Raw genomic sequence first — 18,852 nt, 5'->3', positions numbered from 1 at the left:
TGGGCTCGCATCTGGATGTTCGATTAGGGAGATATGTCCTTCCCCACCTGCTTCGGTGGTTGTCAGCAGCATTCGGTTCCTTGCAACCATAGAACTGAGAGCTTCAGTGTTTTTGCTAGCTGTTGGCCAGAGAAGACCCCTGGCTGCTAGAGAGCACTCACCGTTTCTACCATGTGAGACTCCCCCACATGGCTGCTTGCTTCTTCATGGCCAGCAAGGGAGAGACTCCAGCAAGATGGGCTCTAACATCTTATAAAACATAAAATATGTAACATAAAAATGCAGTCACAGACTCATAACCACGTCCATCCCATCACCTTTGCCTTCTTTTGTCAGTTTGAAGCAAGTCATAGGTCCTTCCTATACTCAAGGGGAGGGAATTATACAAGGACTTGAACCTCAAGAGTTGGGGGACCAAGGGGACCACTCTAAGAGTCTGTCCACCACACCAGGCAACAGGCATTGTGGGGATGGGGAGACCAACAGCCCTGCCTTTGCCTCTCAGTGCCCAGACACCCTTGACCCCTGGGACACGTGTGTCCTGAATCCTCTCCGAGAACCATTTGCCAGAAAGGAGTGCAGCATCCTGCTCAGCGAGGTGTTTGAGACCTGCCACCCTGTGGTGAGTGGACCCCAGGCTCAGTCCTCCTGAGCCCCTCCCTACCTTCCCTCAGTCCCTTCTGCTCGCAGACCCCCCCCCACCCAATGCCTGGGGAGAGGCACCTCAGGTCTAGAAAGGAGACCTACCTCTGCCGATCCCCTGCCCCCAGCCTGCTCTGATGAACCTGTCCTATTTCCCCAGATGACCCAGGACAGACGGCCAAACAAACAGCTTCCGTGCCTTTTTCAAACCTATCTCAATCTGGCTCTTCCTCCCAGTGGGGAAGTTATTCTGCACAGTGGACACAAACCCCTCATGCCCTGGCATCGGCCTGAGTGGAGACGGAGAGGAGCTGGCGCTTAGCTCTGCGTGGCACCCCCCAGGGCCTCGAAGGCTGCCGTCGGCCTGGCCCTGGCTGTGTCTGGCCCTGGCTGGGAGTTCATACCCCATGTCTCTCAGCCACGCCCTTAGCCTCTGGATCCAATAGCGTAGGCCTAGGGAAGGCGAGAGCTTAGTTCTCAAAAGTGGGGTCTGCCTGGGCCATGGAGCTGTTTTGCTCTGAGCTGGCCACCTGTCTGCCCTCACGCCACCGGGGCAGCTCACCCCAGCCTGGGGTCCCTTCATGCTGATGCTGCTCCCTGCCGCTGGGAGGCATCGGCTGGGAAGCTGAGGGGCTAACCCTCGGGAGCTGTCCTCTGACCTCCGACTTCTGACCTCCCCCAGGTCGATGTCACTTGGTTTTACTCAAACTGCCTGACAGACACCTGTGGGTGCAGCCGGGGCGGGGACTGTGAGTGCTTCTGTGCCAGTGTGTCCGCCTACGCCCACCAGTGCTGCCAGCACGGGGTGGCTGTGGGCTGGCGGACCCCGCGCCTCTGCCGTGAGTATGCAGACCGGTCACCCAGCATGGGGAGCGGGGGCCCCTCCACGGGCAGGCCTGTGGGCTGCCATCACCCTGGCTAGCATTACTGAGTACTCGGTACGTGCCACGCACCAACTGGTTTGCCCGTATCTTTCACTGAATTCGCAAAATACCTTATCAAATAGGAGTTCATTCCTGGTTCGCAGCCGGCGAACAGGTTAGACAGGGAGAGATGGAGTGACGTGCTCAGGGTCACACAGCTTAGTGGAGGGGCCAGGGCTCGTCTTCGGACGGTCTGGCTGCAAATCTGGGCTCCTAACCATGTTCCCAGGGGACTCAGGAGCCCGGGCCTTCAGCCCCACGGCTGCCGTTTGCAAGCTGTGTGGCCTCAAACAAGTCACCCAACCTCTCTGGGGGCTCAAAGTTCTCATCTAAAAGTAGGAATAGACCTGCCCCACCAGGTTTATTGTGAGGGTCAAATGGGATAATGAATTAAAAGCCCTTTGTCAGCTAAGACACACGGGTCCCTTCAGAGGCAGCACAAGACGTCAGTTTATTTAGAGCAATGGTGGTCTGTAAATGCTTTGCGTTGCGCGCTCCATCTAGTAAAAAATATTTCAAGCATGCATTCACACACATACATAGATACATGTATACACTACTATTAGTAGTATAAATGTGTATCACAAAACGGCCAGGGACACCTCACCTAGGACACAGGATTTAAGGAAGCACCAAAAACTCAGTAACGGAGATAAGCCACATTTTAAGGTAATATTGAAAAAAAATCAAACTTAATGCAAAAATATCCGTGGCTTTGATGAACAAAATATCAAAGTTTTAAGTAATGACGGGGTCGATAGTACTGATTTTCCCTTCTGCCTCAGGATCTAACGTGGCTTGGCAAGGCGCTTTCATCGATCCTGTCCTTATTTTAAATTTTTGATATTTGGTTCATCCCGGGCATTTTGCATTTTGCATTAATTTAAAACATTTTAAAACAGTGTATTAAAATATTATGTATCTTAATTACTGAGGTGTTTGACGCCCCCTTCCCTTTTGCACACAACATGAGCACTTGCCTTGCTCTAGTCCAGGACTCGCAAGTCTGTGGGGCAGGTACCCTTGGTGGTCCCATATGAGAGAGCAGGGCACTAAATTTCAGAGAGGTTGAGTAACTTGTCCCAGTATGCACAGCTGAAGAGTGAGAGAGATGGAATTTGAAATCAGGTCTGACTCTTCCGGGCTACCTCCCACTGACCTGGTACACACTGGAAACCCGAGACTCCGAGATCTAAATTTCTAGTTCAATCTTCTGAGTCAACAAATGAGGAAAAGTGAGTCCTTTTCCATAGCCACATGGTGGGTCAGTCTCACTGTGAGTGCTCTTTCTAGAGGTCAGTGCCAAATGCAAAGAGACAGTGTTGATCATGGCATTTGGGGTATGGGGTGGAGTAGGTGGCTCTCTTTAGACCATGCCTACGAATGAGGGAGGATTCCCCCTCAGCCTTCATCCACGGTCTACCCAACTGGCTCCTCATGGCCTTGCTTCTGGCTTTGGGTGCCCCTGCAAGGTCCCCAGCTGGCCCCAGGGGACTACAGAATCCATGGCTGAGGCAGCTGGGCAACAGGCTGTGGTGCTGGGCGGAGCCACTAGAGGGTGCGCTGAGCACACACTTGGAGGAGCTTGTCGCAACCTGGTGGAAATTACACCCCGAGGGGCCTGAAAAAAGCCTTGGGTCCTGGTGGCCCCTGGTTCCCTTCCACCCAAAGTTCTTGAAATACTAACTTCTATCTTGTGCTTGCATTCCTCCAGGACCTGCTATAACATTTGTGATTGGAGTTTCCACTCCTTGATTGCAACCTTGCCCTTTGGGGCCACACAAAATGCCCCATTCTGTCCAACACTCATTCACTCATTCACCCATTTGCTCATTCATTCATTCGCTACGTGCTGAGTGCCTACTCTAGGCCAGGCTTTGAGCTTTGTGCCGGGGGCACAGACAGGAGCCGTGGTATTTCCTACGCTTTAAGATACCTGAGTCCAATGACCATCCCCAGATCTTGGAGTTTGGGAGGCCGGCCACCTGTGGGACAGCTGGGATGCTAGGGGCCGTGGCTCTGCCCATCTGTTCCAAGCTTCTCAAGAAGTCTTGTTCTCTCTCTTGCAGCGTATGACTGTGACTTCTTTAACAAAGGTAAGCCCATCCTCCCCAAGTGGAGCCTGGGGGCCTGAGTACCGCCAGCCCTGCTGCTGCCATGACAGCATTAACTGGCCCTGGAAGAGCTGTAACATGGTGCAAGGGGGACCGCACTGTGCAGAGAGAATCCAGACAGTGCAGAGGCCAGGTGTGTCCCAGAGCTCTGTCTCTAGAAGCTCCTGTGGCCCCTCTCTCCCGGCCAGGCCAGCTTCCAGGGAGTTGTTCTCACCTAGGGCAGCTTCACCGGGAAGTAAAAACCCCATTCCCACCAATATGCCACCCTCTGGCCTTTGCAGTCTCACTCATCAGGCTCATGGAATATTGTCTTGGATCTCCATATACTGTGAAGGTTTGAGTGGTGAAGGCAAATGCAAACTGCTCTTTCTGAGGATCACTGGGGCAAAACCTACAGCTTGGCTCAGCCTGTCCAATTCATCTTCCAATTTAGCCAAGGTCACAGGGTACCAGGATATGCTCCAAATTCTGCATTAGCTAGGGTAAAACTACAGGTCGCGACTAGAGATCCAAGGGAGGCTAATGTCCAATGTTAGAGCTCATTATTCAGTTTCATCACCAGGGTCATGGGCAATAGGGTGATAAGTCAGATCTTGGCAGAGTTAGGTACTCATCAGGTCCTTGGTACCACTCACCTTTGACTTTGGAGCCCTGCTCCATCGCCTTCCAGGTACCATGCCAGGAATAGGCCTATGTGCATTTAGGCCCAAGGCTTTGTCCTCAGTTACATGCATTATCAGATTTTGGGTTGAGACGTCCCACTGGCAGAGGATAGCAGGTGAAATCGAGGGGGACAGACTAGAGACAGGATACCAGTTAGGGAGTCTGAGAGATAAGAGCTGGATCAGGGTGAAGCATGATAATTCAGGGACTACAGACCCTCCAAAATGTTAGCCCCTAGGGACTCCTGATGGCCAAGGGCTTCCTCCTGGCTATGAGGAAGCTTTCCTTATAGGAATGAACCTGTAACAGAATTACAGTCCCTGGGACAGGCAAGGTCTGTCTGACATCAGGCAAGACATTTCAGCGAGACAGCTCTGAGAAGAGTTTTCTCCCTTCTGTGGCATTTTGGGTGGCAGTAACTGGCAAAGGACAAGCTGTTTCTAGCATCCTCCACCTACTCATCCACCTACCCATCCATTCCTTGCTCTGCTCTCCTACCAACATTTTCTCTGGTCCAGGCCCTTTGCTGAGTGCTGGGGAATCAATGGTCAAAGAGATCTGTCCCGGTGGTGTGCTGGAGCCAGCTCACACTGGCCCTCTAAAGCTGTGGCGTGGTCCTAACTCCACATTCAGTTGGTAGTTTGAAACTGACCACTGCCGTGAGTATTCACACGGTGGAAATCAGCAACCACTACAAAGTGGCGTTTTGTTTGTTTGTTTGTTTGAGAGTTTACTGTTATGCATTTACTAGCATAGCGCTGCGTGTTTCCCATCTGGCCCAGGAGACTGACGTGGATCCACCATCAAGGTCCTCATCCTAAGAGCTGTGATCAGGGCCTGCCGTGCTCCAAGGGCTGGTGGAGCGCTGAGGAGGAGGGATGACGTTTGTGTGTGGCGGGAGAGGGTGCAGGGAGAGCTTCGCCAAGGAGGTGACATTTGAGCTGGGCCCCAAAGGTTGAGTAGGCGTTTGCCAGGCACAAAACATGGAGGACTACTCTGAGTGGGTGGACAGCATGAGGAGAGGCATGAGGTAGAGCACAGCACGACTCTTTCAAGAAAGTGCTAGAGAAGTTCAATGTGGCAGGGCAGGGGTGTGGGGAGCTAGGTGGGGTTTGGGGTGGGAAGGGTCCCTGAATTCAAGCTGGGCTATTGGATTCCATCCTGAGGGCAATGGGGAGCCATTGATGAGTCCCAGCAGGGAGTCTGGCTAGAAAGGTGACTCGGGCACCTGTGGGGAGGAAGCACTGGAGGCTGGGGGGCACACCAGAGGCAGGGAGGTTGGTTTTAAGGCAATTGTCTAGGAAACCCATGGCCCTCTCCAACCTATACCAACAACGGTAGGAACCCAAGAGCCACAAAAATGACACATTTGAGATAAGCAGGTAAACACTGATGTTGAGCCTGAGACTTGCCGGACTTCATTCCTCAGGCGTTGGGTGGGCAGAGACCAGGTCTGATGTTGAGTCCCAGAGGCGACCCTGAATAGAGCAGTGGCTGCGGGACAGGCCCATGGAGAGACATCTGCAGGGGTTGGGGTGGGGCAGAGGTCTCCCGTGGGTGGCCCTGTTCCCAGGTTTCCTGTGAAATTGTTCAGGCGCTGTGTGGAGGGTCACTTCCCATCAGGGACTGACCCCCTGGAATTCATGCCCCTTCCTTGTGGAATCAAGCTCCCTGGGGCCCGGGGTGAGGGAAGCGACTGAGAGTAGCTCTCTTACACACTCTCTTTTCCCCACCTCTGGCAGGATGGGAGGTGGGCCAAGGCCCAGGGAGGCAGGCCTCACACCTGGGCCCCTTCTCTCCAGCACTAGGTAAGGGTCCCTACCAACTGGCCAGCTTGGCCACTGGCAATGTCCTGGTGGCCAGCAAGGCGGCAGACGGTGCCATGGTCCTCATGAGTGCGGAGGACGCGGCTCCAGGGGACATTGTGAACTTCCTGCTGATGGCTGCACTGTACAAGGCCAAGGCTCATGGTAAGGTCTGCCTCCAGCCCCACTGCAGCTCTTGGTGGAGGGAGGATGCTGAGGCCCTAAGCAATCTGCAGTTGCTGGAGAAATGTGGGGCTCTAAAAGGTGCCCCTCTCCCAACTGAGACAGGCCTCTGGGTCAGCCTGTTAGTCTCTTCAAACAGACACCTTCCATTTTCTCCCTGGAAAAAGCAGGGAAGCCAAGGTCCAGAAGTACCTTGGTAGCTTTATACCATTGCTGTGTTCCGGTCAGGCCTGGTGGCAACAGCTGCTCCTTCCGCTCCCGCCCCTCCTTCCAGCCCCCAGTCCACTCTACCCTCTCCTCCTCCCCCTCCTCTTCTCCCTCCCCTCCACCCTCTTCCGTCTCTTCCTGCTTCTCCTTCTCTTCTGCCTCCTCCTCCTCCCTTCCCCTCCGTTTTTGAGACTGGATAGACTTTAAGTGCCAGAGGGGAGCTGGCTGATGTACTGACTCCTGGGGGGCTTGCTTCTGCGAATGGAGGAGCAGGCTCTTGACCGGCTCAGGTTATGATCCTGAATTCTGGGACACGCCTGCAACCAGCCACAGCCCCCTGGGACTCAGTCCGCACACCCGACTGGCTTTGCGTTAGTGGGCTCTGTCCTCTGTCCAGAGTTCAGTAGTGCTGAAGGGGTGGCAGGAACCTTGCCCAGCACAGAGGGACCCCTGGATGGTATTTTTGTTGGGCCCTGGGCCAGCCAAGGCCTCAGTTCAGCCAGTGCTGGGAAGTCTTTCCTGTGGCCATTTGTGTGTGTCCCAGTGTGCGTGACCACTGTGATCAGCATTTCTACCCCTGCATCCTGCTGGCCCCATCTAGTCAGTATCTCCCCAGCCACAGGGATGCGGCCCATCCCAGCATCAACTGGAACCGGGACCCAAGACACTTCTCAGAGGGTTCATCCCAGTCTCAGAGTCTCAGGGTCTGCAGTTTATCTAGTTATGAGGACCTCTCCCCACCCCCTCATCCCTCCTTCCCTGCCTTTCATTGAGCCCTCTTCCCAGGCCAGGCACAGAACTGGGCACCAGGGCATTAGGGATGGAAGAGACACATCCCTGTCCACCGGAAGTCCACAGTCCCATCCAGGAGATAGACACGATATGAGCATGATATGATGGTGCCTGCTCCTGGGTCCCATCCCTGGGGCAGACTGTGTGGAGGTTAAGCTCCTGGGCTCTGGCCTTAGCCTACCTGGTCTCCTAATCCTGCCTCCCTCTTCCACCATCAGTGTGACTCTGGGCCTCACTTCCCTCATCTGTAAAATGGGAACAACAAGATCATGCCCCGCTAACCTATTATAGATTGTACTTGTTATGATGTTTATCCTCCTCCCAGTTGAATGTAAGTTCTATCAGGGCAGGGATTTTGGTCATTTTGTTTCCTGTTGTGCCTACAATAGCGCCTGGCACATCATGGGCCCTCAGAAAACATGAGCTGCTGAATGAATGAATTTGCCACCTCCTGGGGCTCTCTTGGAATTTAATAACCCAGCAGGTAGAGGACTTACTTAGTATCATGTCTGGCACATAGTAAGTCCTTGATAAACAGCACTTATTATTACGGTCAAGAATGAATCCTTCCTCCAGTTGCCTCCTGTCTCCTCACAACTGCTCAGGGAGGTGTGACAGGGCCACATGGACGGGGAGGGAAGACACATCAAGCCCCATGCTAGGCCTTTCACCTGCACCATATTGTTTGCCCCTCACAACAGCCTCGGCATGTTAAGCCACTTGCCCACAATACAGCCAGCCATGGCGGGCCGGGACTCCTGGACACCTGCTTGTGTGGTTTTGGGGGCTATCCACCCAGCAACAAGCCCCACTTTCTAGAACTGGGTCTTTGTGGACACAGGAGAGAGGACAGTGAACACCAGTTGTGGGGCTCAGGGCAAGCCCCTTCTCCTCTTGGGGTCACTGTTTTCCGTGTGTTGGACTCCACATCCCCTCAGTCTGCCAGCTCTGAGCCTCTGGGATTCTGTGTGGAGCAGGACCATGCTGGGGTCACTGAAACCTGTGAAATCAGCACCCCCCAGCCTGTCCAGTGTGTCCAATAGAACATGATTCCTCCGGGGCGGCCGTTTCTGGCAGTCTGCTCACTGCTGTGTCCCTAGCATGGAGAATTCCTCCTGGCACACAGAGGGTCCCCCAGAGGTTTACAGGGGGAGGAAAGGAGGGAGGGAGGGAGGGAGTGAAGGAGAAAGGACGGAAAGAGGGAGGAGGGAAGGAAGGTGGGAAGAAGACACATCCCCGAGGTTTGGCAGCTGACAGCTTCTCTAAGCTTCCACTTCCCTCGGGGAGAGGTGGTGTGTGCAGAGGGGCCGCCACCAGGCAGAAGCAGGTGGGCAGGGGGGAGGTGGGGGAGCAGGGCCCAGCTAATCCACGGGGCGGGTGGCTGCCCTGAGTCACGGAGTGCAGGCACATGCCAGGCTCTGCCCCTCACCTGGACCCCTCTCTGCGCTCACCTCACCCGCCTGGCTCTTTACAGACCCAGATGTGGTGTCCCTGGAGGCAGCGGACAGACCCAACTTCTTCCTCCATGTCACAGCCAATGGGTCTCTGGAGCTGGTCAAGTGGCAGGGCAGCGTTGCCTTCCACCACCATGCCTCCTTCTTACTGCACCGGGGGGCAGGGCAGGCAGACCTCGTGGCCCTGGAGTCGCTGGCACAGCCTGGCTCCTTCCTTTACGTGTCGGGCCCTACGCTGGGCCTGCGGCTGTACGAGCACACGGAGGTGTTCCACCGGGGCACGTTCTTCCGCCTTCTGGGTAGGTGTCCACCCTGCCATCACCCTCAGTCCCTCCTCAAACCGCCCTTCCTGCCCTCTCCCACCCTCCCAGCTGCCCTCAAGAGGCAGAATTCCCACTGTCCTGGCACAGGGAGGCCACCCTTGGGTGCTGCCCCTAAGATGGGAGGGGGCCCGACCTCCATGCTGGCAGCCTAGGGAGCCGTGGGCCGTGGGGCTTGGGGCCCAGCCAGCTTCCAGGGTCCTGCCTACACCCACAGGCCAATTACATGGTCTAAAACTAGGGCAGCCTTTGTGGACACGAGGTAAGAAGTGCTCCTGACTGCAGCTTGCCAAGCCCACTGGCTCAGGTTTCTTGCTGATGGGGACACATGCCTGCCCTGTGAGCTCAAAGATTGCCCCCTGGGCACCAGGCTGAGGAGCCAGCAGTCTCCCTCTGTCCTTCATGGGAGGCCCGGGACCCTGGGCAGTGATGGGGCAGCTCCATACCCTTTCAGCTAAGGCCAGTGGGTTCCAGGGCTCTGCCATCCCCCTGCCAGGTGGGTCTGCCCCCAAGTGCTTGTTCTCTGCTTATACCCTGGGGGAAGTGATCACAATTTCTCTACCACTCCAGGCAGGCCTCTCTGTCCTGCAAGGGCACATGTATGTTTGTGCCTGTGAGGGCACCTTGTGCTGCATGAGTGGGTCCATTTACATATGTGCACAAATGTATCTCTAACCAACCCCTTCACTTATCACCTCCCCCACAAGCCAGGCCTGGGCCAGCTCATTCTTCCATTCCGTGGTCATCTAGAGAGTCCACCAAAGAACCCCATCCAGGACAGATTCATCACTGGCTATAATGGCAGGACTTGTGGCCCTTTCTGGAAGACACTGAGGCAGAGTCGCATGAAGCCAGACTTTGAAGCCAGACAGCCTTGGGTTCAAATCCTGACCCTAGTCCTTGGCACTTGGAGGAGAGCTCCCCACCATCCACCTCCGCACAGTGGGGCTATTTGCCTCCTAAGATTGTTGTGAGGATTGATGGCGTTTCACGGGCTTTGCTCTGGTCCTGGTTCCTAGTAGGTGCTCCCCGAATGTAAGTTCTCAGTTCTGGTCTCAAGGACCCTAGAAAAGCAGGTTTCTTCCCAATCGTCAGCAGTGTGGGGATAGAGGGTCAGGAAGGGGCTGCCAGGTGGGGCTGCTCCCTCTGGCCCGTCGCAGAGCCCACCCACATCTGCCTGCTCAGGCCATGGCTTCAGAGACTGGTCTTGGGTGCTAGGATGGTCTGGGGTCTTGTCTGCCTCCACGTCCGCCATTGCCTGCTTTCTCTGAGGATTCCTCATCTGTCAAGGCCCTAGCCACAAGACCTTTTCCTGAGGAAATCTCTCCTGGGAGAGTTTAATTTTCCCAGCATCCTCTGTGCCTCAGTTTCCTTATCCATAAAATGAGGATAATGATAGTGTTCCATCATAGGATTATTGTGAGCATAAATAAGGAACTACTTATGAGATGTTGAATGTCGTGTTTGGTGCTGTTTAAGAGTTGGCTGTTGTTTTTGTTGTTGTTACTATCATTCTTAGTCACCAAGGGTGCAGGGCAAGGCTGGCTGGCCATCAAGGTCCCAGGGGGGCAGGGTGATAGGGCAACTTTATGGCAGGGATCAGGGGTCCCAACCTTCTCTTTGGCTAACCCTCAAAGCCCAACTGCACCTGCCTGCTCTGTAGCCGCCCGCCCTGGGGTTCTCAGCCCCTACTCCAAGTTCCCACAGTCCCATCCCAAGGACCCCCCAGGCACCGACCCCAGCTCCCAGGAATAGTTTCCCTTGGGTTGGCTTTTATTTTGTTTTATATTTTGTTTTATTTTTCTTTGCTTTTCCTACAAGTGTCCATTTGTCTCTTCTGTGGAGCCGGGTGGGGATGAGCTGAGCTAGGATTACCTCTGTGTTCTGTCACCTGACCCTGAGCTGGTACCCAGTCGCACTCAGTCTCGGGACTCTGGGGCGGGTCACCTTTCCAGATGCCAAGCCCTCAGGGGCTGCCTACCCCCTCTGTGAGTGGCGCTACGATGCTTGTGTCGGCCCCTGTTTCCAAACCTGCCGGGACCCGCGGGCAGCTAGCTGCCGGGATGTGCCAAGGTGAGGGGGCATGGAGTCAAGCTGTGTACCTCAGTGTATTGAGCACGCACATGTGTACATGGGTGTGTAGTCTGTGGCCAGAGGCATGAGCACGTCCTGAGGTGTGTGTGTGCTCCCGTGTACTCGTGATTGCATGTTTTGTGGGTGTGTGTGGGTAGGTGTGTACTAGAGTGAAGCTGACTTACATGGGCGTGTGTGAGTATTGATTTGTGTATGATGTGCCTACAGCTGGGCCCTGTGTGTATTTGTGTGGGTATACCAGTGTCCGTGGGCTGCACACAGCTGTGCATGTGGACATGTGTGTGAGCATCTGGGTCTTGGCGCAGCTGTGTGTGCACGAAGGTGCATACCCTGATGTTTTGATAGTCTGTGTGGATGTAAGTATATCTGTGTGAATGTTTTCGAGTCTTGCAGGTGTGACAATGTGCTTAAATGCAGACACATGGGAGCATGTGTGAGTGTGTGCGCAAGCGTGTGCATAACCGGATCGTGTTCATGTTTCTCTCTTGGTCTGAGGAGTAAGAGTGTGGAAAAGCATGCAACATGCATGTTTGGGTATATGTGCTTCTGTACACAGTGTCTCTGGGGGTTCATGTGACATGTGTCATAAGGAGGGATGAAGCTGTGCTCACTCCAGATGAAAGAGATGATCCCCCCACCCCCATATTTCAGACTACTAACTGGCTCCTTGCTCTGTCCTCAGGGTGGAAGGCTGTGTGCCTGCATGTCCCACTCCCAAGGTCCTGGATGAAGTCACACAGAGATGTGTCTACTTGGAGGACTGTGAGTGGCCTAGGTTTCTCATCTTTCCCTCAGATTTCCTCTAAATCTCCAGCGTCTCCTTAGACCAATCATGCCCAGAGTCCCCAGGTCCCTGGAGAAGCAGGGTTGGCATAGGAGCTTCTGGAAGAGACCTTTAGAGCAGGCAGGGACCTCATCCAGTCCATTCTTCCCATTAAACAGAGAAAAAAACGGAGGCCCAGAGTGGAGAGGGGACTGGCTTGGGGTCAGGCGGTAGGAACGCAGTATAGGCAAAGGTAGACCCCAGGTCCATTGGCTCTGAGCTCAAGCTTTGAGGTTTGGGGCAGAGTCCAGACCTGTGGAGTCATCCAATACCACACGACAGAGGCCGCTGGGTTGCTCAGGCAGCCTGACTGGCCGTTGGAAGCTGTCTTCCCCCATGCTCACCTGCTTGCTCAGGAGCCCTACCTCGCAGCCCCCCCGGGACAGGCAGCAGGCACCCCATTGTCTGAGCTTCTTCTCTCTCTGCCCTAGGTGTGGAGCCCGTGGTTTTGGTTCCCACAGAGTCTCCTGGCAATGAGACTTTGCCTCCCAGTCAGGAGCTGCCCACTCTCAGTGGCAAGGAGCTGCAGTTTCCACAGGAAGCTCCCGGGGCCCCCTCCCACAAGCCAACGCACACTCCAGCTGCCCCACTCACCACAGCCCTGGACCCACCCAGGGCAGCTACCAAGGCGCCAGTGCTGACTCCAGGCCCCACCCGGGCCACTCTGCAGCCGCCGTCAGGGGCCACTGCATCTAACCTCCCTGCCCGCCCCACAGAGGCCCCAGCCAGCATGGGAGTGACTGCCAGCCACCTGGCCACTCCCCTTACCCCAGACTCCTCATCCCTCTCCTTTTCGCAGCCAATGCCCACACCTAGCATGGGGTCAGGTGCTGGGAAGACGACGAGGGTGACTGTGACCTCTGCAGGGAGGCCCAACATCACAGTCTCCTCCCGGTCACCCCCTGCACCTCGCTTCCCACTCATGACCAAAGCTGTGACAGTCCCAGGCCCCAGCTCCTTGCCTATTAAGACCACCCCCCTCCAGCCCTTCCCAAGCCTAGAGTTGCCTGCAAGTTCTTCCTCCAGGCCTGTGGCTTCCCCTGCAGTGACCTCCAGGCCTCCCACTTCCTCGGGATCCCACAAGGCTTCGCTGACACCCGCAATCACAAAGGTCATGAACAGGACCGGGATGCCCCAGCCCGTACCAGCCCAGAGCGTTTCCAGTCCCAGCGGCCCCCTAGCCGAGGCTAGAACAATAGCAGAGCAGGTTCCCCTCAGTGCTCTGGCTACCAAGAGAGTGGCGATGGTGCCCCCCACAGAGAAACAGCCTGGGCCTGGCCAGCCCGCGGGCATACCAGGACCCTCACCTCCAAGGCCCCTCCCCACTGCCCCACTCCATCCTACCCAGCAAACCCCCATAGCCACCAGGCCTCCAGCTCTGCCCCCGGGGACCCCAGCTGCCGCCAGCCAGTCCACACATGCTCACGGGCTGGGGGTCACACCCTTCATGACTGTGGACTCAACTTGGCCACCCCAGCTCCTCCCTGGCCTGCCTCTCGATACCAGCCTGCCCTTGGCCAAGGTGGGCACATCTGCCCCAGTGGCCACGCCCGGGTCCAAGGGCTCTGTCATCACCTTTCCACTCCAGCAACAGGCCACGTCTTCCACTATGGCCACAACTCCACCTACTCAGACCCTCAGCTCCGCACCGCCTCTCACCCGTGCTGTCGTGGCCCAGGTAGGCCTACCCAGTCACACAGCCCCTCAGGCGGCAGGCACGGCACCAGGCCTGCTTCTGGGCGCCACACTGCCAGCCTCCGGAGTCGTGGCCATGGCTGAGGGCGCAGCCTCCACGCTATCTGCTGCCCCACGAAAGAGCACCACAGAGGAGGTGGCCATCCTGTCCAAGCAAGAGTCTCTGCCCCCCTGGATGCATGGCCCTGCGCAGGGGGTGCCCACCGAACTCACGCCTGCTGTGGCCCACACTCTTGCTACCTTGGCGCCAGAGGCTGATGGCCCCTGGGCCGTCACAGTGCCACTGGTGCCCACATCCTCTCCCCTGAGCCGCGTCTCGGCCAGGACTGCGTCCCGAGAGAGCTCACTCGTTCTGCTCCCTCAGCTGGCCCAGGCCCATGGAACCTCGGCGGGACCTCGGCTGCCGGCAGAGCTGAGGACAGAGGCCACCTCCAAGCAGTCTGGGCACTCAGCCCCAGCCCAGAGCATCGCAGCGAGTTCGGCTGAGACCTTGACAACCATCACTGAGGACAGCGCATCTGCCACCTGTGTCGTGAGTGACTTGTCAAGCCACCCCAATGTGGTCCCTCCATGCCCCTCTCTCCTGGGCCACTTGGCTGGGACACCATCATGGCGTCGCATTCCTCGTGGTCTGCAGCAGCTTCTCCTTCACCAGCCGCCAGGCTGCAAGATGGGGGTTCAGTCACCACCCTCACGCTTGCCCCACACTCTGGAGCCTGAGAAATTCTCTCTGGGCCCCTGATGTCCTAGCAGAGTCTCACCATTTCCCTAGGGCTGATTGGATGACTTAGTGTGACACCAGAGGGTGACAACATAAGCGTGCTGGTGTGTGTGTGTTTGTGTCTATAGAGCCACGTGGAACTGTGTGTGCATAGTTTACATTTGTGAGGCTCAGGGTGAACAACCGTGCATCTGTGCGTGTGTTCTTGTGTGTGTGCTATATGGTGTCACAAGACAGTGTATGTGCGTTTGTGAGAAAGAGATAAAGAGAGACTGCGTGTGTGCACGCTCGTGTGTGCGCGCACACTCGTGCGTGCATGGGTATGCTCCGGTTCTCTGAGTCTGAGCTAGTGTGTCTGCACATCTGTGACCCTGGGGCTCTCCACAAGGGCTTGACAGATATGCAGAAATCCCTGGCAGTCAGTCTCCTGACCCCCAGTCTCATGCTCAGCCCATCCCCAGGCCCCTGAGGGGCATGTTGGGTGGGTGGAGGGTGAGGACACCATTCCCTAGTAGTCTTACCTCTGGGTCCCCTGCCCTGCTACAAGTGACACTGGAAAGGGTCTTATGCCCTTAGGCTTGGGGTGGGGGGTAGTGAGTGGCTGCCGCACTAGGCTGGGCACTCACGTTGTCTCTCTGCCCTGTCCCCCAGCCAATCGCTGAGCAGGACTGCATCCGCCACATCTGCCTGGAGGGCCAGCTGATCCGAGTGAACCAGTCCCAGCACTGTCCCCAGGGTGCCACGCCCCCTCGCTGTGGGGTCCTGGGCCTCGCAGTGAGGGTGGGCGGGGACCGCTGCTGCCCCCTGTGGGAATGTGCCTGTGAGTCCTGGTGTCCACCAGATCCTCAGCCCCTTACCTGTGTGTTCCTTGGCCTGAGGGTAACTCTGACCTGGATGCATTCTGCATGGGACCTCTTGTCTCAGTGTGACCCCTGACCAGGCAGATCCCCTACTCTTGCAACCTAATCTCTGTGATGCCTGATCTCTGAGTGACTCTCCAGCTCCCCGGGGCCTCTGAGTCACCTAGGAAAAGGCCAAGTTGCCTGCCCTTTGTTCCTGGGTGGCCTTGGCCCCAGGAACGTCTGTTAATCTTCTCATCCCTGCCCCTCCCCCTAGGCCGATGCTCAATCTTCCCTGATCTAAGCTTCGTGACCTTTGATGGGAGCCACGTAGCCCTGTTCAAGGAGGCCATCTACATCCTCACCCGGAGCCCCAAAGAAATGGTCACCGTCCACGTCCTTGACTGCAAAAGCGCCAACCTGGTGACTGTCCCCTGCTCCCTTTCCTGCTGGGGCCTCGGGATTTGACTAGTTTTGGAGGGGAGATTGAGCAGTGAATTGAGTTTTGAGGGGTGCCCGAGGCGAGGACAGATGCAGAAACCCCTACAGTAGCTCCTCCTGTCAGGGGTCTCCCGGAATGGCCCTGTGGAGAAAAGGTTCGTGGAGTGCACCGCCTTGTGGCCCTTCCGGGGGCCTGCACCATTCCCAGCTTGTCCCAGCGGCCTACGCCCAGGTGGGAGGCACCCAAGCGCAGAGGAGCTGGGATGCCACTCCAGGGATGTGGCCTATGGCCAAGGATGCTGGCTGCAGAGAATCACCTAGTAGAGTATTCTCATGAGCCAGGTGGAAGGAGGCGGGTTATTTGGTTTGTTTTTGCTTTTTTTTTGGCTGGGCTTACGGGAGGTCAAGTAGAACCAGAAATGTTCCAGGAGCTTCTGTGCACCATCTGCACAGCCTCGACCAGTGCCCCCGGCATATTGAGAGGGGGTGGCAGGGAAAGTGTGCTCAGAGTGGCTCCCCAGGGGGAGGAGGCAACAAGGACTGGGCTCCAAGTTGATGAGGGTTGGGCTCTCTCTGCAGGGGCACCTGAACTGGCCCCCATTCTGTCTGGTGATGCTGAATGTGACTCACCTGACCCATCAGGTCACCATTGACCGTTTCAACCGGAAGGTGAGTGCATCGGAGAGCCAGTCTTCCTAGGGCTGCAATCAGGCAAGGAGCAAGGCATCCAGGGGTGCAGGGGTCTCGAGGCTTACTCATGACCGGGGGCAAGGGTGGAGAGGGACCCTTTCAAAGAAAAATAATGCAAAAGTTGATATGTTTGTAAACGATTTGGATTAAACTCTTTGTGGCCCCCCTAATGTCGGGGGAGGACGTGTACCCAGAGGAATATTGTGAACAAGGGGAAGTTAGAATGGCCAAAGGCACTGACCTTAAATGGTTGTGGTTCAAGGATCTACTTCTGCAGTTTTTATAAAAATATGTGGCCATGTGAACACATTTCTAGAACCCCTTTCAAGGAGACTATACATGTGAGGAGCCCCGATTTTAAGCTTCATTCATTTCACCTGAAGCCCACCTCTGCCAAGGAAACTGGTGTCCAAATGCAGCCCCCTCCCCCCCTCCCCGTGTGGTAGCCGCCCAAGGGTCTGCTTTGCTCCTCGCAGCAGGTGCTTAAGAGGGGCTGCTTTGCTCCTCGCAGCAGGTGCTTAAGAGGGGCTGCTTTGCTCCTCGCAGGAGGTGCTTAAGAGGGGCTGCTTTGCTCCTCGCAGCAGGTGCTTAAGAGGGGCTGCTTTGCTCCTCGAAGCAGGTGCTTAAGAGGGGCTGCTTTGTCTCCTCCTCTGGTCCGAAAGTCCTGACTCTCCCCACCCATTCCTGAGCCAAGACCTGCAGCCCTGCTGTTGGAATATGCCCTTGAATGCCGAACACAAGGCCACCACACTCTGTGGCGCTCTCGGGAACAGGGCTTAAGGGAGAGGATTTTCCATTAGATAGAGGCTTACACAAAAATCTCCCTGGGGTTCCTCCCTTAGGTTTTTAGATTTTTCCATTAAGAAATATTTAAAGTATAACTTACCTACAGTAAGATTCACCCTTGTTAGTGTACAATTCTCCAAGTTTTAACAAACACCCACAGTCCTGTAACCACCACCACGATCATGATATAGAACAGTTCCATCACCCCCAATCATCGCCCTGAGCCACTTTGTTATCAAGCCCTCTCCCACCTCCTGACAACCACTGCTTCTATCCATATAGTTTTGCCTCTTCCAGAATGTCATATACGTGGAATCAGAGTATATAGTGAGATTCATCTGCATTGTGTATCAGAAGTTCTTTGATTTTTATTGCTGAGTAGTATTCCGTTGTATGGATGTACCACTGTTTGTTTATCCATTCACCAGTTGAAAGACAGTGGGTTGTTTCCAGTTTGGGGTGATAACAAATAAAACTGCAATCAGCATTTACATAAAGATTTCTTTTAATTGAAGTATAGTTAACATACAGTGTTATGTTAGCCGCAGGTGTATAACAGTGATTCAGCATTTCCGTACATTACTCAGTGCTCATCACTATAAATGTAGACACCATTTATCACCATATGTTACTACAATATTATTGACTGTATTCCTTATGCTGTGCTTTTCATTTTCATGACTTACGTATTTTATAACTGGAAGTTTGTACCGCTTGATGCCCTTTATTTCACCATTACCCCCCCACCTTCCCTCTGGCAACTATCAGTTGACGTTCTCTGTATTTAAGTCTGTTTTCCGGTTGGTTGATTAGTTGGCTTCTTTCTTCCTTCCTTCCCTCCTCCCTCCTCCCTCCCTCCATCCTTCCCTCTCTCTCTCTCTCTCTTTCTTTCTTTTTCTTTTTTCCTTCTTTTGTTTCTTAGATTCTACATGTAAGTGAAATCATGCACCACTTGCCTTTCTCTGTCTGACTTATTTCACATAGCACAACACCTTCTAGGGTCCATTCATGTTGCCACAAATGGCAAAATTTCATTCTTTTTTATGGTCCAGTAATATTCCATTGTGTATATGTGTGTGTGTGTGTGTGTGTGTGTGTGTGTGTGTGTGTGTGTGATCTTTATCCATTCATCTATGGACAGACATTTGGATTGTTTCCTTGTCTTGGCTATTATAAACAATGCTGCTATAAACCTAGGGGCACCTATATCCCTTTGGATTAGTGTTTTTGTATTCTTTGGGTGAATACCCAGTAGTAGAATTACTAGATCATATAGTATTTCTAGTTTTAATTTTTAAAGGAACCTCCATACTGTTTCCCACAGTAGCTGCACCAATTTACAATCCCAACAGTGCACAAGGGTTCCTTTTTCTCTACATCTTCACCAACACTTGTGATTTCTTGCCTTTTTGATTCTAGCCATTATGACTGGTGTCACATAATCTCTTGAGGTTTTCATTTGCTATTTTCTGATGATTAGTGATTTTGAGTACCTTTCCATGTGTCTGTTGGCCACCTGTATGTCTTCTTTGGAAAAATATCTATTCAGATCCTCTGCCCATTTTTCAGTTGTGTGTGTGTGTGTGTGTGTGTGTGTGTGTGTTGAATTTTAAGTCATTCTAACAGATTTTTGATAAGATCTCATTGTGATTTTAATTTG

The 18,852-nt window shown here is 54.5% G+C and overlaps 1 protein-coding gene across 1 annotated transcript in view; it reads left to right on the top strand.

Moving 5' to 3' along the window:
- Positions 1–18,852, top strand: part of OTOG (otogelin) — an 87,796-nt gene that overhangs the window by 44,460 nt on the left and 24,484 nt on the right. Inside the window, exons 30-40 of the mRNA XM_028116769.2 lie at positions 506–622; positions 1,325–1,481; positions 3,635–3,661; positions 6,145–6,312; positions 8,804–9,082; positions 11,059–11,176; positions 11,880–11,959; positions 12,452–14,247; positions 15,088–15,256; positions 15,553–15,698; positions 16,296–16,385. Of these exons, the coding sequence (XP_027972570.2) occupies positions 506–622; positions 1,325–1,481; positions 3,635–3,661; positions 6,145–6,312; positions 8,804–9,082; positions 11,059–11,176; positions 11,880–11,959; positions 12,452–14,247; positions 15,088–15,256; positions 15,553–15,698; positions 16,296–16,385 (3,147 nt within the window). The remainder of the gene's footprint in view (positions 1–505; positions 623–1,324; positions 1,482–3,634; positions 3,662–6,144; positions 6,313–8,803; positions 9,083–11,058; positions 11,177–11,879; positions 11,960–12,451; positions 14,248–15,087; positions 15,257–15,552; positions 15,699–16,295; positions 16,386–18,852) is intronic.

This window comes from Eumetopias jubatus, unplaced genomic scaffold, assembly GCF_037043125.1.
Source record: "Eumetopias jubatus isolate StellerSeaLion01/CBP00866 unplaced genomic scaffold, mEumJub1_p1.0 scaffold_13, whole genome shotgun sequence".
NCBI lineage: Eukaryota > Metazoa > Chordata > Mammalia > Carnivora > Otariidae > Eumetopias > Eumetopias jubatus.
This window is presented reverse-complemented; position numbering and strand designations above follow the sequence as displayed.